At 40.4% G+C, this 27650-nt stretch overlaps 1 protein-coding gene across 1 annotated transcript; it reads right to left on the reverse strand.

Moving 5' to 3' along the window:
- Positions 1 to 3890: 3890 nt before the first annotated feature.
- On the reverse strand, positions 3891 to 26321 carry CYBB (cytochrome b-245 beta chain). The gene is made up of 13 exons (XM_083855769.1): positions 26225 to 26321; positions 23520 to 23615; positions 21907 to 22017; positions 18498 to 18582; positions 17427 to 17572; positions 16472 to 16662; positions 12799 to 12928; positions 11803 to 11895; positions 10234 to 10487; positions 9796 to 9958; positions 8839 to 8985; positions 7544 to 7668; positions 3891 to 6828 (listed from the first exon to the last, which is right to left on the reverse strand). The coding sequence occupies exons 1-13, from the start codon at positions 26267 to 26269 to the stop codon at positions 6702 to 6704; spliced, it is 1713 nt and encodes a 570-aa protein (XP_083711895.1). The 5' UTR covers positions 26270 to 26321; the 3' UTR covers positions 3891 to 6701.
- Positions 26322 to 27650: the final 1329 nt, after the last annotated feature.

A 27650-nucleotide genomic window follows, 5' to 3' on the forward strand; every position in this document is an offset into this window, starting at 1 on the left:
CAAAATAAAAAAGCTGTCGCCATTACCTGCGAACAGTGTAATGTTTTGGTAGGGATGAAAAAGGATGAAAACCTTTTTTTTTCTTTCAAGCTACCCAGTAGCTTAAAAGAAATTAAAGGGCTGTGGACATTACCTAAATAAGGATGGAACATCTGTTACTTCTAAAGGGGAAGTGACATCTTAATGGGTTACAGCTTAGTCTTTGCAAATGACTTGAAAGTGACATGAGGACTTTCATAATTTTCTTGGCTTTGGGGCTGGTTTCTGTTGCTTACATAAATGCAAGTGTGTCTGGTAAATTTTCCTAGTAGTCAGTTGCCTGTATCATGCTCTGACTAAGTCTGAGAAATGCAGATTTTTTAATGCAGTGTGAACAGTTGGGGGATGCTGTTTTTTTTCTACCCAGCCTCAAAAGCTCAGACTCATACAGTATCTGTCATCATGTCAGCCATATCTGGGCTGCATCAACAGCACCGTGGGCAGCAGCTGAGGCAGGGGATTCAGCCCCTCTGCTCTGCTTTGCTGAGACCCCACCTGCACAGGAGGTTCCAGCACAGGAAGGACATCGACCTTGGAGAGAGCCCAGAGGAGGCCACCAGGATGATCCAGGGGAATGGAGCACCTCTGCTATGAGGAAAGGCTGAGAGAACTGGGATTATTCAGCCTGGAGAGGAGAAGGCTTTGGGGTGACCTAATTGTGGCCTTCCAGTGCCTCTAGGGAGCTGACAAGGAAGATGGAGCAAAACTCTTAACAAGAGCCTGGAGTGACAGGAGAAGGGAAATGGGTTCAAACTGACAGAAAGTAGGTTTAGATTGGATATAAAGGTGAAACTCTTCACTGCAAGGGTGGTAAGACACTTTCCTCTGATGGTGGTAAGACAAGTTGTCAGAGAAGCTGTGGCTGCCCCATCCCTGGAAGTGCTCAAGGGAGCAGCCTGGTCCAGTGAAAGTTGTCCCTGATCATGACAGGAGAATTGGAATGATGATCCTCAAGGTCCCTTCCAACCCAAGCCATTCTATGATCATCTCTCTTCAGGATCTCTCCCCAAATGTTACTAGAAAGATCTCCTCTCTAATCTGTCACTGCTCCCTGTACCCTGCTCACTCACAGTTAACCCCCCCACCACCATGGGAGGTTTTAGAACATAAAGCACTTACAGAGGGAAGCTGGGCATAAAGGTCTTTAATAGGATATTGTCTTTTTGCAGAATATAAACAAAGAACAGTGGAAAATGCTGTAAATGCACCAATATATTGGCTCTGTACTGCAGTGCTCAGGCCACACTCACATCACTGTGTTTACCCAGGGGAAAATCTTGGGGGGTTCAGAGTGTTTGCCTGGGGTAAAGCTGCTGGAATGGCTCAGGCAGTGGTGTGAGGCTACACAACAAACCTGCAGTCCCCAGACTGTCAGTCCATTCAATGTGATGGCTTTTACAGTGGGACCAGCTGATCATCTGACAGATTAATGCAAATGCAGGCAATGGGACATTCATTAAATTACCAAAAACAATGACTAACTTGATGCAAGATTCCCTGGCTGTGTTTGCAACACAGATTCAGCTGCCACACAGAGGATGTGAAATGGCAGGGAAATGGCTCCCTTCCAGGTGCAGCAACAGCTGTGGCAGAGACTATAATTTTCAGAGGTTTCCTGTAAAGTGAATACAAGCTAATGCTGGGACACTGAGCATCAGTTAGTCCTCTGTAAGCAGAATTTCACTGCAACTCATGTTGCTGTCCTTTACACACTGTTTTTAATCATAATTTCCTTTGGCTTGTAGCCATATGTCTTTGCTATCAAGTCCTTTATTTATGCATGTGAGATGAACAAGAGTGATGGACAGTGATCCACATATTAACTTAACCATTTGCAGCCCTATTACAGTGAGAGCATTGCATGCATTGCTAACAGTTATTGAGAGGAACTTTCATAATTTTGAGTCAGAAGATGGCTGTTCATAACCTACAGGGCTCTTTTTCTGTCTCCTCAGGGGAATTTGCTTTAGACACTGTTTCTCACAGTTGATTTGCAGTCTTTGCTGATTATTTCCTTTCTGCTGCCTGACCAAAGGTAAGGTTTCAGAGGGCTTGAGCGAATTCACCACCTGAAAAGAGGCTTGAGCTAGCACTGGTTGCTCAGATGAAAGGGAAGTATGAGAAACAGGCAAAGGGTGATAAAACCTCAGCAGCAATTACCTTCATTATTGGTTCATGGGAGCTAGTACAGCTTTGGGTTGTCCTGCAGGGAAATTCACACATGCCCTGGCTCCATGGCATTGCAGGGTAGAAAACTCTTCTGTCTATAGAGACAAAGAGTCCATGATATGAAATTGGACAATTTCTGTGCCAAAAGGCCCTGCTATTTACACTGGTACTGACAGCTTCATTTTGGCCTGCTAACTGCAAGGAGATTACAGCAGTTGCCTTGTTCCTGCTCTTCCCTATGCCATTCCTGCACCCAGGAAAATTCCACCTGAATTTTCTCAGTGCTGTTCATCATTCAGGGCAGATCCCAGACCTTTGCATGGTCCAGTCTAACTCACAGGAGTATAAAATGACAAAACCAACACAGGAAGCATTTTTACTTCAAAAATGACTTGGGCAAACAAGTCTCTGCAATTCCTTTGTTCCAAAGGTCAAAACACTTAAGGTGAATGCTATTTGCGTATTTTCTGGTCTTAAACCCAGTTGACCTACAAGTATAAGACAAATTCAACTAAAGAGTTATTTGCAGGACACTTTGCTTTTAGATTGCTTCCAGAGTAACATCACTACCAAGGGGGACAGATGGTCTGATTCTCCCTTCATTGACCTTTCCATCCTCCATCCCTTCTTCCCTCTATGATGATGATTTGCAATGTGGCTCAGTATTTTGGGGGCAGTGAGGTGGTTTTTTTGGCCATGTCCCTCGTTTCTGAGCAATCAAAATGAAATAAAGGTCAAATGCAGGGTTTGTTTGTTTTTTTTACATAATAAATGTACAAATGTGCTCACGCATGCTGAAAATCTAGAACAGAGCAGTTCATAATTTTCTTTCTAATGTTAAATTTTGGAATTTAACATTAAAATCATTAAGCAGAAGGAGAAAATATTATTGGAGAGGTACAAGAGAGTCTGATTTGTCAATCCAGAGGTGGCTACTGCCTTGGTCTGTAGTGACAGGGGAGGTTGCAGCAGCAGAATCATGTTTTGTGAGATGTTCACTCCAGTGGTTGAGGCTCGGGGTGAAGCTCTCGTGTCTCTCCCTGAACTTGCATTGGGCACAAGAATTTAAAACATTGACAAAAACGTTGTAGGAGCTGGAGGTTTAGAGGAAATTTGCAGAGATTGGGAGAAGAAAGAAAGTGAATGAACAAGAGAAGCTGGGGCAGCAATTAGTAGAAGAAATGGACAGAGAAATGGACAGAGAAATCATTGGCAGCTCTCTGGGTAGAAAGTCACCAGTTTGCCAGGCAGAAGAGTTCCAGAGGAAAGGGAGGGAAAGGGGTCATCAGAGGTGCAGAATGGGACTGGAAAGCATTTGCAATCTTTCAGCAAGTCTTTCAACAATTTTCCACTCCACTATGATGAATTTTGCTCTTAGTCTGGGCTGGTTTGTGTGTGGTGAATGTAAATGAGACCAGTAGGTTGTTAGGGTGTGTACCAATTGCAAAACTGAATGTTTGGTTCATGCCAAGTAGCTACTCTGGCTTGTGTCTGTGCAACTGATGCTGCTTTACACAGTCAGGCATGAGGATCTTGATCCTGCCAACATTTACAACTGCAGCATCTTAATATATGCTCCTAAATGCCTTTGAGCATAGATAACTATGTGTTCAGACACTTGGCTCTGAATTCTACAAGGAACTAATTGAAAAATAAAAAAATATAAGCACTCAACATTAACTTGCTAAGAGAACTCCAAAATAGAGCAGGATCCTCAGAAAAAGTGCCATAATGGGACTCGAATATTTTTTTTGTTGTTGTTGTTCAATAATACCTTGTGTTTCACAGGCAGCTTTTGGCTAGGTGTTTTTTTTTTTTTTTCTAATTTAGTTTAACCCACCATCTGAGAACTGAAAGGCAGAAAATCCCCACCCAGAAGGAAAATATTACAAGACTTCAAAGAGGAAGATCCATTTTGCAACTGGGGTGGTTTCCCACCATGATGGTGAACAGGCAGAGTAGCACTTTTTTTGTAGCCTGGAGCTTAGGAAAACTTGGATTTCATTTGCCCATATCTAAATTTGGCAAATAAGTAGTAGAGAAGTTTTTCTTTTCTTATTTTTTTTCCTTTTCTTGCCCTCAGCAGAACATTTGTCATTTGAGTAGGTAATTTTTCAGCCAAAGACCCAGCTGATAGCAATAGTCAGATTGCAAGCAATGGTATTTGGCCACAAAAAAGGAATGTCCTAGCTCACCTCTAGCCCACTGCCCTTAGGACAACTAGTGTGTTTCTTACATTTGTATTTCAGTGCTATCTATTTCACTCTTGTATCCTAGATTTAAGAAAACGTTCATATTCAGACCATGACTGATAGTGCATGGCTTGCTATTTTAGCAGGATTTAATATAATTAAATTTGAAAAAAACAAAACAAAACAAAACAATACAAAACAAAACAAAACAAAAAAAAAAAAACCAACAACAACAACAACAACAACAAAAAAAAAAAAAAAAACAACTCTCACTTATTCTTTCATATGTTTTATGAAGATAATGATTTATTAACAAACACAGAATTACTATATCTGAGTTCAAGATGACAAATAAGCCCTGGTACAAGTATACAGGTGGTCAGGGAATGTCACTGCAACTGTGTAAAGAAAGAGCGCTTGTGTTTTAAGAACAAACATGGCAATGATTAATGGTGAATTAAAATACATCCCTCCAAAACTCTTATTATAATAAATACGCTGTCTGCATGTGACTCCTTGCAATTCCTCTTTGCCCACTTTATAAGATTATAGAAGCCTGATCACATTTCCATTAAAATCAAGGGCAAATATATCAGTGCTCTTTGCACAGGATGAGACTCCTACTATATTTCAGTTGCAATATTCACTCCACAGAAGAAGTTTCTTTGGCTATACTGATGTTCTGTTATGATTTAATAGGTGTGTTTCAGATAGAATTATGTGGACTTGAATATGGCCTTCTGAGGGAAAGAACTGTAAAATTCCCCACCAAGAGTTGATCTCTGCCAACATTCATTGATAACTGATATCAATAAATAGGAACTTTCTGAAGTAGCATTCAGAACCTGGATAACATTTTAAAATGCTGTAAAGGGAGAACACATATCCTGTCTGGCAAGCTGAGGTGTAAAATATGCTGCATGCAACCAGATGGCTGCACAAAGTTGTCTGAAATTGCAGAAGGAGACCACAGCTTTCTTCTGTGGCTGCAAGAACCTGCCAGGAAAGTCTTGTGCTGTGCAGGAGCTATTGCAGCCCTTTGCTGGGGAGTTTAAATGTCACTAAGCAGGCAGCTGGGATGAATGGAAGTCAAACTGTGACCTTTTCAAGGGTCTTTGCACTTGCTTTTTCCTTTTTTTTTTTTTTTTTTTTTCCTATGCTGCTAGCTTTAATACTTGATTTTTTTTTTTTTGCTCTCTTACCAGTATTAAAAGTTTTGGTTCCCTTTTTCGTTTGTTTTTAAGAACCTGCCACCTGTAGTGTCCACACAGAGGCACTGTGCTGTCTATGGGAGTCTTGTGCACATCAGAAACTTTACTCACAGCAATTCCATAACAGTGAATAAAGTGACCATTGCTTTCTCAAAGCCTGTTTCACCATTAAAGAGGAGCAGTCGAGCAATAGAGCCAAAGGCAGTGTTTGCATCTAAGAGTTCATCAGAAAGTACCCATTAAATAATTCAGCTTTTTTCATCATTCAAACAGCTTTTTTCTGCCTTAAAAACCAGAAATGGCAGTCTTGAGAACACAAAACCCCTTCTTGTATGGGTCTCTGCAGTGTGGGCCTGAAGATGTGGAAGTGAGGGTGCTCAAAGCAGCCGAGCAGTGACTCATACACCAAGTGTGGGAGTTGGGTTGAGTCCACCCTTGTCATCCCTCTGCAGCTGGGCTGCTTCTCAGAAGCCCAGGTGGTTCCTTTTCAGTTCTTTACTTTCCTGAGGAGAAGCAGCTTCTTTTCAGCTGCATTTCTGCTCTCCTGGAGAAGGTGTTTAAAGTTTCTCTTGGAAGCTTGGAAGGTGTTGGTGCTCAAAGCAGTTTTCCTCTGTAAGGAATTAACTTTCCCAGTCACCCTTTTCCAACTCCCCTTGTTCCAGGGACTGACTGCAGCCAGGATAAGCGGCCTCTCAATAGCAAGCATTATGCTAGAATGCTTTATTGTTTAATAGCACTAAGCTTTACGAGTGTGAATTGGGTCCCAAAAACAAATGGCAGCCTCCACTCTTCAGCAGTCATGGCGAATAATAGGAGGATAAAGGCATTTAATTGAGGGAAAATCCCCTCACACGGACAAAGAAAACAGATTTCTACTAAATAGCCAGCACATGGAGGGCAGTGAAAACTCCCCTAAGTTAAAACTTGATTCTTTTATTCTACCAGAGACCCAAAGCATTTCCCAAGAAGCAAAGGGACCTGCGTTAGTGTAGCTGAAATTTAGAAACTGGGCTGTCCTTCCCAGACTCCAAACAGAGAAACAGATTCAGTCTTTCTACTTTGCATTTAATGACTCTCACATGCTCGGAAGTTAGAAATTTTCTTTGTTAAAAATGAAGTGTACTCCTCGTGGATCAGCTTCTGAGTTGCTGATGCTCTGCTTGTTGAGTGTGTCAGCCAGGCCCTCAGGGCCACAGAGAAAAACACCTATTCTGGAGCTGTTAAGAAAATGAAAATATGGTCAGAAACTAGATGTGGAGCAGTTGGATATTCTCCATGTAAATCATTTTTATGTTCTATAGTTACAGGAACTGAAGTAGAACTGGATGTCTATCCCCTAAACCTTATAACCCCTTAAAACTTACTGCTGCTTCTAAAACAAGTGCTGGGCTAAATCTCAGCTCAGCCTTAGTCAGTGAAGACAGTTTTATTGACCTCACTGAATCAAAGAAATAGAGGTTTAAAGAGCTTATGGCACAAATTCTTGAGAGGACCTATTCTCTTTTTTCCTGCAAACTTTGGGTGGTTAACTAAAAGTTCTCCATATTCAGGTTTGGTTTCTAGAAGTAGAAAGTTGTTTTGGAGGCATTTAGACACCACCTGACATTCCTATCTACTTCAGCTGGAAGGATAGGGGGTTTTTTTTCTAAATCTTCTTCTAGTAATTAGGCACTCCAAGAAGTATCTTGTGAAAAAGGTATGATTCTTTAAAAAATTGTAGGTCAAAATAATTTGGTCAAGATCATAGATCATGTCCATGGCTGAAAAAAGAATAGAAGATACCTGTAGGTATCTTTTTTTTTTCTCCTACCTGTAGGTAGGGAAAAAAAATTCTCAAAATTTATCAGCCAAAGGAACAAGACTGTGCTGTATGGTGTGTATGGCTATTAAATAGAGGAAGTCCACAGACACTATAAATTTGCAGAGATTTACCCAGGATGGTTCCCTGCAATTGTTTTGAATTCATTTTCCCAGTTAGGTCTTCCATACAAGGTTTTCTGTTTCAGTCCTGTAATCACATCCTTCTCTTCTTCATGATGTACTGCAAAGTGAGTGGCCTGTGGGAGATGAAAGACAAAGGACAGTTAAATATGGCAGCATTGTGTTCTGGTTAAAAAATAATAATATCAATACTGATTGAATTATTTCCTCAATGAGATTATGGGATTTACAGTGTTTTGCAAGGAACGCTAAGACTGATAAAATCCTGACTATCAGTGTCTACACTTTCTTTCTCCCCAGACTGGGTAATATCAAGAGTTAAAGCTATGAAACATTGATCACAGCAATTAATTGTAGGGTTTTCTTCAATGACCAGGTTTAGTCTAAGAACTCTAACATAGGACTACAAATTTAAAAAATCCTTTCCCTTCAAATACAATAATATGAGTCCCTTAACCACAATAAAATCCTACAAATTTGTTCTCTGGAAGGTTTGATCTGTATGAGGAGGTCTTGCCTGTGTAACCTCAGCTAGACCAGCTGAGTTAAGGAAAGCAAGGAACAGAAGATGTGGTTAAAGGCATAAGTTCAGGCCTTACAGAGTTCTGTAGCCTTTTTATATGAAACCAAGGAAGTTTCAGGTAACTTTATCCCCAAGGAAAAAAATGTGGGACTTTTCATTCCTTTCTGTTTTTTGATATTGCATATGTGATAACTTCCTTGCTGTTCCCCCTCCCTGTCTGTCCCGCTGAGCTACAGCTCTTCACATGGTGAATTTTGCAATGGTGAGATAAATGTAACATAAAACATCACTAAAAGTAGCAGAGTGACAGCCTTTCCTGACTCAATCCCTCATTCTCAAGTGCCTGCTCCTTTGCATCCCCACAGCAACCTACCAGCACATGACTAGAGGACTCTTTAGTCTGAAACTAATATGCTGCTATTGCTCAAATTTTGTGCATTGGCCTCCCTGGTTCCTAAAGCTCTTAATTACAGGCTTGAGGCAGCATCAGCTGTTTTAGAGACTGGTACATGGTCAGCTGAGGTTCCTCCTGTGAGCAAAGCCTGCTTCCCACAGAGCACAGCCAGAGGAAACCAGAAAGGAAGTGAGTGCCCATCAGCAGCTGATCCCATGTAACTTCTTATGGATAACACTTGCCTGCATTCAAAACCTCTGTGAGCCAGATGGATGCCCAGGATAAAAGACCATTTGAATAGTTATGAAAACAAATTTTCTAACATTAACCTCAGTTTTATGGCAGTGATATCCTCCACTGTGTGCTTACCTGAGTTTCATCCCAGCCTGTAAGGTAGATGTTATAGCTCAGAAACTCTGCATTATTCCTCTCCTGCATTTGAGCCTCCAGAGATTGCAAGAGGTCAGCAAACCATTCAAAGGCATGAGTGTCCCTGCAAAGCCAGTAAAAATAAATCTGGAAGAGACCAGAATGAGCTGTCAAGGGACACAGGCACTTATGTGTTCTGGGTTTATGCTGTTGACAGATTAAGGATTATAGAGTTCTTGTAAAAATGTCCTGAAGACTTCAGTAGATGGATAGGATGGTATTGAACTATTCAGGAATTTTGATGCTGAGAATGTTATAAAGCTGAATGACTGACTGCAAGAACAAGGAAATGTCTTCCTATTTCTCTTCCTCATTTTTAGTTTGCAATGTTTCCCAACTTACCTCCTTGTAAAACCATTTGTTAGGACATAAATGATTTAGAGGTGAACTCTCTTTCTGTCTGCTGGCAGACAAGGTAAAGAAGTAGGTAACAAAACCAGTTCTGTTCTCTAAATATGACCATAATTGCAAAGTGTGACCCCCACACCCTGCACAGGGAGTTTTCAGGGACAGGAGGGGAGAGGAAGATGCTTCCATTCCTCTTCATTTATGAAAAGCCTTTCTCTTTGTGCTGGGGGAAGGAATGCAATATTTTCCCAGGCTGTATTAGTGCCTCGAACTTTGTGTTTCTCGAGTAGATGAACACAATTTCCACTGCAACTGGAAATTCCCATGACCACAGCCAGGATTAGCATGTGTGATGGGGCTTGTAGGCTATTTCTCCTTTCATTATATTTTGCTTTAGATCCTCCTGCTTTCCTCCTGCTAACCTTGAGAGGCATCTGGACTCTTCCTTCTTTTAGGACTTGCAAAACTGGAGCCCAATCACCTTTGCTGTACCTGCTTTGATTTGGGCCCTTGGTCTTTGAACAGTTACAGGGAAAGAAGACACAATACCTTCTTGAGCTTTAGGTTGGTGGCATCATGGCAGTATTTGTACCAGACAGACTTGAGGACAGATGCAAAGGGGGTGACCCCTATTCCAGCTCCAACCAGCATCACAGTTTCATAACTGAACACGTCCTCACTTGCTGTTCCAAAGGGGCCATCCACAGCTATCCTGAAATTGAAAGTATGCTTATTAAATCAATAGTGAATGTTTATTAACACTATTTAAAATAACAGTGGAAAGATATTTGTCTGCTACAATGCATATTTGGACTGAATACTAGTCAGCAAAAGGAGAGGTGGAGTTGATAGAAAAAAAACTGTAAAGAGGCATCTAAAACCCACATCTATGTCACTGTTTAAGGTTTATGTCACATCAAATTGCTTGAGCAAAAGTTAAACGGGCATAGGTGTTTGTTGACTTTATCATAGAGACTCTGTACATACTTGGGCAACTTCCATGCCTCCTGGAATTCTTGTTTATCACACCCACAGGCATTGAACAAGCCCTCTGTCCAGTCTCCTACAATACGGACGTGAATGCTGAAGTAATCCTCTTCTGGAGCAGAAGTCAGTGTAAAGGGATGCCATTCCAGTTTAGACACTGCTGGACATTTGACAAAAATGTATTGCCCAACCTCCATCTTGAAGCCTTTTTTCATCATCTGGAGCTCAATTGTCTTGAAGGGATGAATGACCACCTACAGTGAGAAGGGCAATGGGAAGAATAAGGAAAATAAAATTTCTGTATTCACTGATGTATTTGCATCCACCATAACTAACATCATCCTCTGTTATGAGAGCAAGGTAAGCAGGTGAAACTTTACTCCCAGCAGAAGAGAGTGAGGAACAGCACCTGACAGGCAGATGAAAGCCTGCAGAGGATGCTGATGTTTTGGTTGAAGTATTTCTTCACACTACATTTGCAGTCACCCCAAAGGGGACAGGCCAGGCTGGCACATCTTGTAACACATCCCCAGATCTGTGTGTGCATATTGTGAATTCCAGATGGGCCTTACCCAGGGGCACAGAGCACAGAGTTAATGGGCCTGACTGAAAATATAGGGGCAGAAACATAGGGCTGTCCTACAGATAGATAGTACCACTGGAAATAGATGTTTCTTATTTTAGTTGGGTGGGACCTTGGCTATTCTTTAGAAACAATATCTAAGCAAAACCAGTAATTCTGTCACTATAATTTTTAATCCTAAAATTGTCTGCCAAAATTATTTTCATTTTTCAAAAGAGATTTGCAAGAGGGAGAATCAAGTCTTTCTGTCTGTTAATTTTGGTATTAACAGTGATGTTCAGGATTGTGAAGGGAATATTCTGCCAAGAGGGTGCTAAAATAGACACCATAGAAATACAGTGTAGAATATCACAGGATATTTTGGTAAAATTACCAAAAGCACATGAATATTTAGGAGTCTTCCAATGTGTCAGAATCATTACAGAGCATGGTAGAGACACCTAATGTCATCCCCCAAACCCTGCTGTGGTTTGAACAGAGTGTGTCCTCAGGATGCAGGACAGTGTCATGTGAGGAGATGACACTGGGAAAAGCCAGGACAGTTTTCATATGTTTGAGCTTAGTGCTGTGCTAATTTGGCTCTCAGGCTTTCAGGATCAGTGTTAATATCTCTGCAACACACCATGGGAATGGAAGCTCAGCATTACATTTGGATACATAAAATAAATATGCCCTAACTTGTTTTCAGGGGTCACTTGTTCTGTGTCTTAAATTAGTCTCAAGTCTGTGGCATTTCTGCACTGTATTTCACCCAATACAAAGAAAATTCATTTTTTTGCTTAGGATTCAGTCCTGTGCCTTAGCTGACATCCTCCTCTTGCTCACTTTCAGAGGCTACAATTGGATTTTAGATGTTGGCATCATGACAGCAGTCAGAACATTTCTTCCACTGGTAACTTTGGTATGTAGGAGCCTCTGCCTTTGCTGTACCATTTGGAAAAGAAAGTGATGCCTTCCCTGGTATGAAATGCAGCATCAGCACTTACCTTTGTGATAACAACCTTCTGCTGTGACCTCCAAAACCGCACCAGCCGCTCACACAGGTACAGAAACATTGGACCTACCACCCATTTCCATGTCTGTAAGCAGAGGAAAACAAGTCAGATAATAAAGATCACAGAATCGTAGAAAGGTTTGGGTTGGAAGAGATCTTAAAGGTCATCTAGTTCCAGCCCCCTGCTGCCGACAGGGGGTTGGAACTAGATGAAATGGCAACTTAGATCAAATCAAATCCTGGAAATTCTATAAGCAGAGGTGAAGTTCAAGTAATCTGTGTTCAATATCAACAAGACTGGGGAATCCTTAAGATATATGATAGCTTCAAAATTCTGGTCAGAGAGGGAATTCCTTTCCCCATTGAGTGTTGCAGCTGGCTTTTCAGTTTCTACTAGAATTATAGCAAGGTATTTTCCTGTAGGTAATTTTGTCTCTGTCTAAAAAAGAATGTAACCAAGTGAAATGTGGAGTAAAACTCTTAAGGTATTATTGACTCGGGTCTGTATTACTGCAGGAAAGGATGTGGTTTCTGTTAACAGATCAGTCTGAAACATGAAAAAAAAATCAGTCTGGTTAGTCAATAAGAGCTGAAGTTTCAAATTCATATTTCCAGAGGTGTTATTTTCTGCTAATGATCATTAGTCCACTAATAATTTTAAACTATTCATTATGAGAATTATAGCATTTTCTAAATATCCCCAGGAGCCATTACTTTGCAGTTTACTTTTTAGATAAAAAGTTCTCAGATACCATTTGCATTTTTGCTTTGTCTGTCAGTTGTACTTATTTTACAGCACACTGACAGTGTGTTTTCTGTCTGGAGTCCATTTCTGCTCACAGCCCCTTGTGTCAAAATCTCTTGCTTCATGCAAAGAAGGCTGCCACTGAAGAGTGCTGAGTGCTATATGGCTGGTTTTCTATAATTTAAGAAAAAAAATAGCAAACTGTAAACATTTTCAATTGGATTTACACACAGCTGTTCTTACCATAGGAGGATTCCCTGCAAACTGTGGTATTGGACAAGCCTCTGTCTTGCCCCAGTGACTGAAGTTCTTGTGGCAGATCTCTGGGTTATGTTCAGCCAGACTTTCAGTTGTCTGTCCCCGTACAATGCGACTGGGAAAAAAGTAAAGGTCATTAAGGTGATGAAATGAAAATTAAAGTATCTCTTCCTTATTTTTATTCTATTTATGTACTACTCTATTTACATAGAGTTCTTGACTTCTGCGCTGCTACAGCTTTACTAGAGATTTACGGCTCTAAACTACCCACAAAGTTACCATCAAAGAAATAAAAATGGAGAGGGAAGTTTGTGGGATAAAATATTGATTTCAAGATTAGGTAAGGAACTGGGAGTTATGTCCATTACCACTTCCAGGGTGTGGTCACAATTAGAAACTTCATTCTTTTCTGAGTTTTTCTACTTTTTTCTTCAATTAAAAAAACTGACCAAAAGAAACAAACAAACAAAACAACCAAAACCCAAGACCTGGAATAAACAAGTAATCAATTTGCTACTGACCGCTACAGAGATTATTTCTGCTGTTTATTTTAGGAATGTGGAGATCCCTTTCCAACACACATTATTCCTTTGGCCCTTCCTCTCCCTTTAATGCTGTGGAGCAGCTGTTCAGGTGCTATGAATGAATACAGATGCTTTTGACACAAGCAGCTATTGCAGCTGTAGGAACTTGCATCAGCTGATTATCGGGCCTCAATATTCTTGATTGGTTTGGTTTTTGTTTATTTGGTTGTTGTTGTTTGTTTTAGTATGAAGAATCCTGACTGATCCAGTACAACTGTATTTCCAGTGGCAGAACTGATGCAGAGAGGTATTTTCAGTTTCGAGGGTCAAAAGTCTATTCTCTTTCTCTATTTCCTGCCTCTCCCTGGAATTCTGCCAACCTCAGGATCTTAGTAGAAAAATTCAGATTTAGATCTGCTGAATTTTCCCTGGAAACAGTCTGCTTCTGTTTAGGCTGTTCAGTTTTATGCCAATGTGACTCTGATATCTTCTCCCCATGACTTCTCTTTCTGCTCTTCTAGCTCAGTTTCTGTGGACTAGACTACATCTGTGATATTTCAAAAAAACCCCATGGTATCTAAGCCATATGCATGCCTTTAAGTGACAGATTTTTCAGAGGATTGTTAGAAAGCCCCTGCACAGTGTTGAGAGATAAGATATTGCTCATGAATATTACTAATGAACCTCTTCTTCATTAAATGTTTGATTAATATCCTGTCTGAAAAATAAAGGGAAGCAAGTGACACTGTCCCAGCAGCATCACGAGTTGCAATTTGCAGGATCATCAGCAGTTACAGTTCACTTCCCCATTAATGACAACGGGTTCAGCTGAGCCCCCTCTGGGATGACTTACAGGAACAGGAGGAGCCCATTTCCTCCACTGCCCACCCCATTGCTCAAGGGAAAGAGGGCCTGAGGGGTTTTGCCTTGCCCTATGCTCTGTTCAAAGTTTGACAATGTCAGTAGCCTGTACAAGAGAAAGAAAAAGCTTATTTCCCCTTATCAGTAAGTGTAGATGATCTTTCTAGTACTGTAATTAAGCATTCAGCAGTATAGCCTTATAATTACTTCTTTTTTGGCTGAAGGTTTTCCTTTAACTTCAAAAGAGTGAACTGCACTTCTGTACTTCCTCCTCTTTACATTTACTGTGTTGGGAAATCTGGGACATTTTTCTGTGACATGCAGCTCATGCACAAATATACATCAGTGCTTTAGAAGTACTGTAACAGTTTGTAACAGACAAGAATTATTGTAGAGTCAAAGAATTAAATCACACAATGGCTTGGGTTGGAAGAGACCTTAAAGATGACCAAGTTCCAACCTCCCTGCCATAGGCAGGGACAACTTGCACTGGACCAGGTTGCTCAGAGTCCAATCTAACCTGGCCTTGAACACTTCCAGGGATGGGGCAGCCACAACTTCTCTGGACAACGTGTGCCAGTGCCTCAGCACCCTCACAGTAAAGAATTTCTTCCTAATATCTGATCTAAATCTACTCTCAATTTGAAGCCTTTCCCCCTTGTCCTGTCACTCTGTACTCTTGTAAACAGTCTCTCTCCACCTTTCCTGAATCTGCCCTTTTGATGTTATCAATAACCTTTGACTCAGCTTTCTGTATAAACAAGGATGTGTGTTTGTATAGATATATGTGTGACAGCCTTCCCTCCCCTGAAACAAACTGGCATTTATACCTCTAACATGCTGCTTTGAGACTGTCAGTTCATGCTCATTCCATGACATCCACCTTTGCACACTTGAGATGCCCTCTATGAGTGTAACAAGCCCATCTCATAATTATTAGCGTATTTTCTCTGAACTCAATATGTCATTATTACCTTGAAGGCAAAATAAGTGAGGTCACTGAGTTCACAGCTAGAAAGCATCTTTCCCTCTACAGATGAGAATATTCCTATGTATATCTGCCTCCAAAGGATAGCTGAACTTTGCTGACAAACAACTGCTGCCCAAACTCTTTTCATTCCAGTACAATTAAGATGGTGGGAGTACAGTGAACATTGAAGGAAATAAAAATTCAACTTTTATAAAATATATATTCTCCACCAGCCTCTAGAAAGGGCAATGCTTTCTTTCTGATGGCATTGTGTAGTAACTACTGGCAAGTTTGGACATTGTGTCAGTAGCTATGCAATGTCTGCTGCAGACATTGTTGTTGTTTTCCTTCCACAAGTTTTGCTCAAACCATTTCCTTGTTATGAAAGTTGGAATGGACAAATATGCTGGGGGTGATTCCCATCTGCCTTCTATTTTTGTTCTTCCTGTTTTACTTTCATTTCTGTCTTTTTTTATGGCACTAATGGACTGTAAGGAAGTGGTTTTGAATAGTCAATTTTCTTGGCATTTTTAAATCACACTTTCTATTGCGTGTAGTATTTCCTTTAAAATGAGCAATGTAGTGAAATTATGAACTATCAAACTGTAGCTTGGATACTTGAGTCTTTTTTTTTTTTTTAAATTCATCAGTTCTTTGGTTTTATAAAATGGATCTAAGGTTAATTTTTCTAAGTGCTAAAATCGTGTTTGTATAGTACCAAAATTGTTTCATTAGGGTTTTCTTTCAGAAGAAGATATGGAATGAAGCAAAAATGGAAAAAGATGTTAGGCATTTGAAAGTTAGAAAACTTTACAAATGCCTATTTCTAAGTTGAAACAGTTAAAAATCTATTCTTAAATGCTGCTGATATTACAAGTTCATCCAAGCCTGAAACATAAATCTATATTTCTATAGTTTTCATTATCCAATGGAATTCTAGACTCTATGTAATTTTTATACTGAGATCTCCTTACATGTATGTGTGTGATGCAATTCATTTTAGGAGAGAAAGGTAAATTAACAATTAGAAACACAAACCTGGATAAAAGTGCTTAACAGTTAAGATATCAGAAGAAGTTGCATGCCAGTGAGCTCAAGTATGCCAAAGTCACATGAAACCTGCTGTGTGTGGACAGCACATATCAGTGAGAGCCTCTTGACTCTCAGAGCCTCTATTGGCCCATCATTACCATCAAAAACAACTGCTGCTCAGTGACAGAAGTCCCTATACTCCTCCGTGAATAGGGCTTTAAACAAAGATTCAGTAGCTATCAGATATTTTGTGGTAAGTGCAAATACTCACCCAGCACCATGGATGACAAGGCCAATAAAGAAAATGACAAAGAGATGGTGGGTGTACCAAAATACTTCAAAATACGACCTCCGGATGGTTTTGGTGGATGAGGTGATGATGAGGATGAGGGCCAGAGTGATGACAACCCCAGTGATGCCAGCCAAGTATGTGAAAGCCACATAGAGGCCCCCAATGGGATTCTGTGAAATAATTGCACACATTGGTCTAAGGAAGGGGTTGCACCAAGGCAGAGCCATTTGAACCACCACTCACCAAACCCTTTACCTTGTTACAAGCAAAGTCATCTGATGCCAAAATCCCACTTCGTTTTTGTTGCACTGCACTTTTACCTTTACTAAGGTAATTGGAAGTAGAGAGAAAGGGTTTTCCATTAATTAAATCACCAGACATGGTTTCTTACTCTGTCATGGCTCGCAGGATTGGTTTGGGAAAAGTGAATACATTTGCACAGCTCTGGTGTTAAGAGCTCGAGTCCTATATCCAAATTTCAGGAGCTAAATGAAAACTCTTCTCTGGTGTTGCACAGCTGTAGGGCTCATAACTCATGCTGAGTTTGGATGCTCAGTGCTCTTCTGAGGAGCAGAGAAGTCCTTTTCTTTTTCTCCACTGATCAGAGCTTAAGCCACCCAATTTCAAAATTTTGCCTTTATTTCTGCATACTCTTCTGAATGCCATGTCTAAGTCAGAACACTGCTTTACAGGGTATGTTTTTACATAATTTTTAAAAACTGCATTGAAATCCTCAGGGGAAAAATTTAAACTACTACTAAAGTTCGTCAATGATATTACTGGCAAATATAGAAGAATGGATTCTACAAGGTTTTTCTGCAAGATGGACCAAACCCAGACTGCGGACACCTGAAATAGGAACTCTGCTCAAATGATCTTATATAATCACCTAAACAAATATAATGATGACCATTCAGAGTCTGATATCACTTACCCCAATGGTTTGTCTGTAAAAGTTGACATAGCTTTCCCCTGCTTTGTCTCCAAGGCCAGAAAGCACAGCTGCCAGAGTGCCTTTCTCTTCCACACGGGCTTGCACACTCCACTCCACATTGAATAAGTGTGCAATGGTGTGAATTGCTAGGAGGGGCATGAAAGGAATAATCAGCACTGACCACAATTATTGGGTGGTTTTGGGTAACATTTGAAACTTTGTCACATTTGTCAACTGCAGCTTAAAAGCTTTGCTGCTCTTGTCCTCTTAATCAAATTTTCAAATCATTGACGTGTTTAACTGCTTAAATTTACCACCTGAAACTTACAGGGTTTGGTTGGGGAAAGGAAAGAAGTAAAGTGAAATTTCCAGTATATTTTTGTTCAACAAAGGTTTTCAACAATTCAAGTAGTAGTATCCTAACATGCGGGAAACTGAAGCATGGAATGGCTTAAATTATTTGTCAGGATCATCCTCATCCAGAACTCTTGTAAAACAGTCAAGAAGTGAATCTGGGTTATTTTGAGGTCACATTTGCTAGTGCTGCTTTGTTCTCCAGTTTTGCTAATAATCATTAGTAATATTCTGCCTTCAAAAACCTAAACCAGCTGAGGTGTTCACTCAAATTTCATCACATGTAAGTAGGTAAAGTCATACTATGCTTTTCAAAATTTGAACTACCTTCTATAAGCAGATACTTATTTACCTTCAAAACAGGTCCAAGTTTTTTAGATAATTTTTTTTAATAATTTCTATTATTTGTTTCAGACATGCCAGATAAGAAATAAATCCAAACAAGAATTAAATACAGCATATCTGTTTCTTGAGGCATTGCTAAACACCCTTTATTAAACTATCAGAAATAGTACTGACAGTTCAATATAAAGGTATTCCTTCTTATTGTTTGCTCTCTGACAGTTGGCACATATCTGGAAACTGATTTAAGTCTTGGAACACACTGACTGTAATGAAATCAGGTCTCTGCCCATATCCTTAAGAACTTGAATGGCACCTGGATCCCACATAAAATACACAAGGAAGCAATAAAGAAAGAAACATTAGAGTACAAACCCGTGTGAAGGGCGATCATCCAGGCCACCATCTTGTGAAAGGTGAGGTTCCTGTCCAGCTGTCGCCTGATACGGGTAGAGCAGCACTTTGGGTTGAAAAAAAAGGATATTTGAAGACTATTTTTGTTGTCTATAAACACTTTTTAAAGACAGGGACAAAAACAGAAGCTCTGAGCATATTTGTGGTATCGCTAGGAAAAGTTTAAAATTCCAAAATATAGACAAAAAAAATTTCTCCCTGTCTTTCATAAAATTATGTTTTAACACATCCCACTGAAACAAAGTATTTGATAAGGAGAAAAACTTTAACATCTGGTATGACAAAGGAATACCTCTTATCTGTTTTAAATTCCATGTTAAAAACAAAAGGAGGGATCACAGTCTGCCATGGCAGAGTGACTGCTTTGGTAGCACCAAGATCTTATTGTGGTTCACAGTCTAGCAACAGGCTGCAAATTTGGGTGTAACTGTCTCAGGGAGCTGCCACCCCAAATGTCTCCTAACACCTATCATGGCAGTGATATGAAGGCATTCCTTCCCCAAAATACTGGGTTTACTTCCCAAGCATTCACTCACAACCTGGTTTTGGAGTTACCCAAAAAAACCCCAGTAAAAATCTCTGCAGATACAAACCAAAGAAATTAATTGTCAAGAAAATCAGGATGATGTTTTAATTACTAATGATGATGGCCCATCTGAACTGTGCTGCAGTCATTGGGAGTTTTCCTAAAACCTTAAACTCTTGTAAAGCTGGCATTAGTTGTCTCCACACAGTAGAAGGCATGATTGTCATGTGTTGTATGTTTGCATTGCGTTTGCTGACTGGATAAGGGAAGAAAACACTATGCAAACTACCACGAATATTTCCTCATAGGAGGCAAACACTCTGGGGCTGTCGCAATGGCTTCAGACTATAATAATGACCAGGAGACATTTGGACTTTCTGTATCACCTATATTGAGAGACAATACAAAAAGATTGTAGAATAAAATGTAACATAGTGAGGCAATGCTTGACTCCCTTGCAAAAACGACTTGATCTAAGAAGTGAAGGCCAAGCAATGTCAGAGGGCTCCAGCTGCCTTCAGTCGTGAGGCTCATTAAGAACAGTGAATACAGCAATGATGGGCATGCAAAACACAACACAGCTATCCTTTCAATTAAAACCAAGTAATTTTATAACTTTTGATTTCTGTGTGGCAGGATGGAGAGGGCAAGACTTTTCAGTACATCGCCATTGAAAGCTGGGTTTGAACAGTTCTTTCCTCTTCTTGACCCTAATGACATTGCTGTTGGGGAGGTCATTACTCTTCCAATAAGTTATTTGACATTTAAATGATTTTTCTCATAGACTCTCACAGTTGTTACCTGCAGAGCATAGCTAATTAGAGACAACAGCACAACAAGCATAAGCAGCTATGCTAGGGCCACCACAGTGCTGCCACGGCCAGTGGCTCACTGGGCCGTGTGTGTTTTGCTAAAGATCTAAAATTACATCCTGAGGTGTAAATTTACTGCAAAAAAAAAAGCAACTGGAGCTAAACAAGCACCAGCTGTCTAAGAGTCTTATTCTATGCCCCTCCCTGCCCTCCTTGCTCACCCTCAGAGCCCTTTGCTTCCTCATTCTCAGCTATCAGGAGAGTGTGCTGCCAGCCGCAGCAGCAGGAATGGAACTGTATCTCCCTGCCTGGGACTCACTTTTATGCTGGGTGTAGCCCAAGTGACTCTACCACAGTGCCCAAGGCAGAAGGACTGACTTTGTAGCTTGATACCAAGAGGGGCAGCTTTCCTAAGATCTTGGTTAAAAAAGTTAAGTGATGCATGCTAGGAGAGGAGCAATCCAGGACAAGTAGCACAAAGTCCCAGCTAGAATACAATTTTCATTACCCAGAATAAGGTTTTGGCTTTCCAGTTGTCTCCATATGTATCCCCAGCTCTTTCACTGCTTTGAGGTCAGAAGACCTCTGTCCAGCTTGCTTTCACCTGCGCAATCTCAAAAGTCCCTTACATGATCAAGAGCTCGTCATTATTTTCCAGTTGCATTCAACCATAGCAACATTAATTCTTTCTAAATTTATGTTCATTATTGACTTCTGCAGCCGGAAGATTCAGCTCCAGATTTGAGTGATACTTGCTGATCTGCCTTAGGGCAGGGCAATAACAACTTTAACCCTACATATTTACCCTTTTTCCTTTTACATGAATGGAGGGTATGGCTGCCTGTTTTGTAGCATCTCAGAATCTGAAAGCCTGACATGTATTTCCAATTTTATATTCCCAAGTGTTATTCCTTAGAAAGGCTAGAGCAGTGGCCTTGTTCCTAAATGTAATTTAAGAGTTTAATGCGGCAGGCGCATCCCATTTATTCAGCCACACTCATTGTGGGGATTGTGGGGACTAGATGGAAGTACAGCCTGTTTTGTCTCTGGTTATTTTCTTATTGCTTCATATCCCACTTTCTTCCCTTATGAAGGACTCCTGAAACACTGCATCTATTTTATCACTTCCTCTTCTGCTCTGCCTTTTCAGCCCCCACAAGCCGTCTCATTTGCATAAAAAAGATTATACTGGGTTTAGAGATGAAAAACAACTTCTGGGAACTGGTTTTGTTGATTGTGTTTATGTTAAAAGTGTCCAGAAAGAAAGGATCATTATACATTTTGAAGGACAATTTATGAACTTGAGGAGAATATTGCTTTGTCACTGGACTATGGCCTGCATTATCTGCATTATTTCTGCTGTAATAGCCAGAAATCTAGATTTTGGCAGTCTGATAGAGTCAGTACTATCATAGGAAGCCTCTCCAGCTGTCACTTAGGATCAGTTGTCCTTTTCTTAGTGTCAGTTCCTCAGTTCTGTGTATAACATTTGCATTTGGGAGCTAGAAAAAGTGAAAAGGCCTGTGAACTATTTAATCTGAGATGGAAATGCAATTCAGACAAGAAAGAATGTAATATATGAGCCAGCTGAAAAAGTCTCATTCTGAAAGTCTATAAAAGACTACACTTACCGTAAGGACTGAGTATGCAAAGACAGACAGAGGCTAGTATTTCCCTCTCTAAGTGGGTGTAGCATCAGTGACAAACAGTGGACATGTGTAAACACCAACAGTTTCTGCCAGCCAAAAGAGGGACTTTGCATCCAGGGCAGGACTATGCCCAGGAGGCAGCTAAAAAGGGAGGACCCAAAGGAGACTAATTCAAGGCTAAACTCTCAACAGAGCTATAGGTGCCCCATGGGGATTAGACCTCTGTCTTTCTCATAGCAAACTCCAGGCTTATCTGCTGCTTATAAGAGGACATCCTCAAAATACACTATATTTGGGGAACTTGGACTAAGTTTCTCGGTATATTTGCAAGTCTGTGTAGGTTATTATCTTTCATGAATTTTGAAATTCTTTCTTCATCTTACCGCACTTGATCCTCTGAGGAAAGAGAGCAGGTTTCGACATACTGGCAGCAGAATCAGCATGCAATTGAAATTCAGGCAGGCTGCAGGGGCCCTTGCAAGAGCCAGAGCACGCTGTAATTAGAGAGATGCTGTTATTAAAAGCATTACCTTAGACATTATCCAGGGCATGGATAGGCTCAGATTTCATTTATGTATTATATCACAACTTGTACAGAGTGTGAGATCTAGAGTTCACATTTACACTGTGAATGTTCAATGGGATCATGCTCTGGTCAAGTCAGAAACACATGTGCAGGCAGAACACACTCCTGCAGACAAACAGACACCTCCTGTTTGCAGTTTTGAATTACTATGGTTGTATAAAAAGCTCCCTGTTACATCTGGCATTCAACAGTCAAACACAGGTGCAAATCTATGCCATTAGTAGAGTTTTGTGTCCCAAGGCTGCAAAGTCTGTGGTTTCAGTTGGTGGGGGTTATGGTAAATGGACAGCTTATAAGAGAAGTGGTTTAAGTTCTCTGCCAGTAAAGCAGTCTAAGGAAATTTGTTGCCCCAGCTTTCAGGAATCTGTTTCCTTAATGTTGGTCTTTACCTGAACTATTATTATATTGGTCTTATTATATTGTTCTGAATTATTATTATATTTTGGTCTTTACCTGCATAGTTGTTGTATTATTACCTATAACCTGAATTATTTAAGATTTTTTAACTGTTTGAAATGAAGGAATAATGACTATATTAGTCAAAATGCAATGAAGGGAACAAAAATAATGTTTGCTGTCCTTGCATGGATTGAGACCCTTCTAGGTTTTAGACCACAGCTATTTGGGGTTACACTGAGCTCTACTTATCCAAGAACAAGTCTCTGTGACTTCAAAGGCAACTGCACCATGATTGCAAAGGACAGCATTTGATCCACGGAGCAGAAGCCTATGCAGAGTGGGATTTCATGCTTTGTAGAATTAAACCACGGCTTTGCAAACCTTCAGCAAAAAGCTGTGCTCTGTAATCCGAAGCTTAGGCTGATTTTTATGTCTATGATTAGGGTTTTAAAATATGTGAAAAAATATCTTTTTCCTGTCAATTGGTCATGACCTGTGGTAGCTTTGGAAGCAAGTTCATGGTAGGACACATAATGCTGCATTAACCACTTGGATTAGATGGAATAGCCCAGGATCCAGGATCACTTCACTACCTGACTACCCCTCAATTCCTGATGAATATAGGAATGATGATTGCTTTTCAGAGCCAATATCTTTATAAACTATTCACACTCTGAAAAATAATTGCAAGGAGAAATGGCTGCACAACAGTTCAACGGCAGTATTATATTCATGTTTTGCTTAATAAAGTAGCCACAATTAATGCTTAATTTAATTACCAGGAGGATAGTAATTAACTGAAAACATCTTTAGAATGGGATCTATCTATTTTGTTCAGAACAGCTTTCTGTTCAGAAGCACTGGACCTCTGCCTGCATTCAGTTATCTGCTTGCATGTCACTTCTACACTACTCTGCTGCTCCAGCCACTAGATCCAGTTTTGATCAGCAAAAACTATTGAAAACTGTGGTGTGTTCCGTCTGTGCCAAAATAAGAATGTCTTGTACTTACGCCAAGGAGCACTCTGGTGTAGAAGAATTTTGGTGGGACATCATACACAAGATAGTACCACCAAAAGAGGAAGACATTTAAGCCCAGCCACACAAGCTGAAAAAGAATTAAACAGGAAGCTTACAGTTTGTTGTTAGAAATAATCCATCTGAATTTACACATTTCAGATAAGAGTCAGTTACTTCCCTGTGCTCCAGCTTGTGCACAGAGCTGTAATGCAGGGTGTACAGTTTTCAGCAGAAGTGATAGAAATCTTTCTGGTATAAATAGGCTCTGATCCGTGAACACAGGGTACAGGAGGGGCAATAGACCAAAATACAGCAATGTGCAGCTGAAATGTTTCCATAGGTCAAGGAGCTTAGGGTTGGTTTTATCACAACTGTCATACTACAAGTGTTTAATTCTGAGTCCAGTTAAATCTCCAGACACCATTGAAGCTTAGGGACTCTTCCAAATGGCAGTTCCATAGACACATTAATCTATGTGAGAGGAAGAATTGGAAGCTGTGACAAAGAAGCTTGATATCTGAATTTAGATGGGCTAAATTACACATAGGGCTGAATTCAGGAAGAGGGTCTGAAATCAGGCAGCAGGGAATATTCAACACAGGCCCTTTGGTAGCATGTAGACTACTCAAAACCAGTCTTCTCTGTAGCTGTACTGCAGAATTTTCTCCCACTTACACATCCTGAGGTGCAGGTTTTTAGAGAAAGATGTTATTAACTCTTAGGCAACTACAAGATCATCTGGCAAAAAAAAAATCATAACGAATCTGGATATTTGCCTTCCTGGAGCTGGTTGGCTGATTTCACATTCCATATTGAAACAAATCCGTATCACTGCACTCAGTCTAAGTAGTTTTACTAAGTGGTGCATGAACACAGAGAGAAGGTCTGAGAACTGGGAGAAACCCCAGCAAAGGCGACATTACATCTCCTTGTCCTTCCTAACCCATACATTTTGCTAGTTCTTTGGCTCAAATAGCACTGTAAAAAAACTTGGGATTATTTCAGATCTTGAAAATGTAAATAAATACTGGGAAATAAAGGGATTTCCATCAGGATAGGGCAAAATAGGAAATCCCCAGTCCTCATAAAACATCAAGCTCATCTCCAGATTAAGTGCTCAGGATATGTATTAAAAGTGACAGTGGCACACCATGGCAGCATGTTTCTGTTTTGTTGAGGTACATCAGTAGGAATTGTGTCTGTCCTGTTTCTGTCAAGCACTGGACAGCCCTGTGCCTGCTCAGTGTGCAGTAAAGATGTAGAGGCCAAAGCAGAATATTTAGGTAAGGTTTCCAGTGTTAGTTTCCTTCCCTACTACCATGACCTTGTTACAGCTTTGAGGTTCAAAACCCAAATTCCTTATTTGAGCAAAATAAAGGCCTCTTACTTAATTATTTTAATAAAAAAAAAAAAAAAAAGCCAGAATTCACCTCTTGGCAGTTTCAACTTCCTCAAGTCACTGAAGGTGACAGCAAACACAGTCACTCCCTTTCAAAGCACTGAAGTGCCACAGCCATGGGATTATGTTCCTAAATTACAAGGTCATACACAAGTACTGATTGCTCATAAAGCAGAAAGATTTCTTGGGATAAAGATGCTCATATTTCAGTCACCACAAATATGCAAATTCTATGCCTTATTTTTCTTCTGTTAAAAGGGGGAGCTGAACTGAGTTCACCCAGGGTCACTCCCCAGAGGCACAGGCCTGGAACCAGGGGCTGCCCCCTGAGTTACCCGAATAAAACCTTTTCTCCCTGAGCCTCCGGAGTGTCCCCTCTTTTAAACCACGGCCGAGACAGCTAAGGCAAAGGGGCTGTGGAGCCAAAAACCCACGCGAAGGTACTGTTGGGGGTATCACAGCTAGCAGGGCGGCCCAGCTGACGCTGAGCTGACCTGAGAGACAGATACGCGAAGCAACATTCTTCCTCTCAGTATTTACATCTACTAACAACAGGCAGCCACAAAACCTGAACTGCTCTTAAATTTTGGTTTTGTGTAGGTTTTTAATACATATATGTACTTGTACATATTAGATGTATAGAGGTATACCTTTAGCCCTTGTATCACACTGTGAAGTAAAAAAGAAAACACTAGAATATAAACTTAGTTTTCTCCAAGGACTGCTCTTCTTACTCTTTAGCACTTGTAAAGTCAACCAGGATTTTCCATACTTTTAAATCTTGCTCAGAATTCATTTAACCTACTTTCACAGCCCCTCTATGCAAACTGTAAACAAATTCAGTTTAAATACTAGTTGTCTTAATTAAGGATTCATGAATCTCCACTCTAAATTCTTGTATCTGAAATTAATAAGCATTTTATACCATCAAGACACTGTACTTCCAGTTACATCCACTTCTATTCATGAAAGTGCAAGAAAGGGTGATTGTTTTAATTGCTTTCTCTGTTGAAGTGCACATAGTTAAGTGAGTTTAAAGTTATTTGTTTTGCTTAACTAAAGTATTTCTAACAGAGTGAAGTTAATACATGATCATCTCTCAGTTAACAATGAAGCCTATGGGAATTGAAATACCAGAGAGATCCTTGAAAATTATTCCCTTGAAGCATTTCCCTGCATTTGCTGCCCCAGTTTCAGCATAATCAGGTGCATCTTCCATGGGCACAGTGAGAACTGCTTAGCACAGCTTTCTGTAGAACTTTTCACTGGACACAAATCACAATAAAAATTGTACTTACAACGACGAAGATGGACAGTCCTTCATTCTCCACCCAGTTCCCCATGGCTGCCTGAGATGTGTGTGCACAACAGCCCCTCTCTCTCTCTGGGACAGCCTCTACGTCTTCTCTCAGGAGGAAGTGAGAGCAAAAGGTTGCAGCACCCTGTTTCCTTTCTGATTCATTTGGGCAATAAGTTAACCATTTAATAATGACCGCAATTCTGTTTCAAATATGTTTTACCATCTTTACCTATAATGTTTCATAACCTAAATACATATAAACTCTTGAAACAGACTTTTTCATTGTGATACAAAAGATAAAATAAATTGTACATTTGGTCAGGTTTTCTGCTAAAAATGTATCACCACTTTATATAACTTTTAATGCTGAAGTGTAAAGTAGAAAGCACAGAAGAGTTACCTTTGCTCTGACCTGTCTCTTTTTAATCATCTCAGGACTGAAATGTAGTTCATGCTGATCTTTGCTGATAAATAATCACTAGCACTATTTCTCTTCCAGTAATTCAATGTCCACAGAAACTTCAAAGTGTAATCTAACATTCCTCTTTGCCTGGTACATTCAAACCTGGATAAATTCCTTCCAAAATTCCTCTCTGTTCTGGCCAAAACTGAGGACATATGTCACTGGATAGGATTTTTTTTTCGTGGTTTTGAGTCTCACAGAATCCCCCTTGATGGCCATCCCAAATAGATTCCAGAATTATAGAATGATAGAATGATTGGGTTGGAATGAACTTTAAAAATCATTACTTCCAACCCCCTGCCATGGGCAGGGAGGCCACCCACTAACTCAGGCTGCTCAGAGCCCAAACTAACCTGACCTTGGATGCTTTCAGGAATGGGGTAACACTTCCAGGGATGCTGGATGTCATCAGAGGGTCTGGTGTCCATATTTTTGTTTATGGAGGAAGCCTCTGGAAGTTAAACAGTTGGAGTGGCCATGGAAGGAAAGGAGGGGGGAGTTCTGATTCATGGATATCTGTTCTTGCAGAGAAGACAAGCCTTCTCTCCCTGACTGGGAATAGCAGCGTTCTCACTGCCTTTTTCTTCCCCATTCCCCCTTCCTCAGGCACCATAGCCCCTGAAACATGGATTTATTGGCTCAGGAGGTTTCTGGCAGGCTACAAACACAGAAGGGGCTGATCTTGGATCAGTCATAACAGTTGCAAAGTTTGAGGTCCTTTTGACAGCCTGAACAAAGACCATGAAACAGACTATATTTCAGCTGCCCTTGGCCTAGCAATTACCAAATGCAGTAGCTGATCTCTTTGCCTGAACTCAAGAGAAAGGAAGAGGTGCTGGGCCTTCCACAGCCAGTGAGTTCTGGAGCTCCCTGATATTTGTGGGGTTTTTGTTAACTCCAAAAGTCACCCGACAAGCTCAGCAAAATTCACCTGTTGCTGCAAGAGACAAATTTGAGTAGA

This window comes from Zosterops lateralis (genome assembly GCF_965231275.1).
Source record: "Zosterops lateralis genome assembly, chromosome: 2".
Lineage (NCBI taxonomy): Eukaryota > Metazoa > Chordata > Aves > Passeriformes > Zosteropidae > Zosterops > Zosterops lateralis.

Excerpts from the sequence above, each read along its gene's own strand:
- CYBB (XM_083855769.1), bottom strand. The coding sequence starts at position 26,269 with ATGGGGAACTGGGTGGAGAATGAAGGACTGTCCATCTTCGTCGTT. Across the intron at positions 18,583-21,906 it reads TCCTCAGAGGATCAAGTGCG|TGCTGCTCTACCCGTATCAG; the intron begins GTAAGATGAAGA and ends TTCAACCCAAAG. Across the intron at positions 17,573-18,497 it reads GATGATCGCCCTTCACACGG|CAATTCACACCATTGCACAC; the intron begins GTTTGTACTCTA and ends TGCCCCTCCTAG.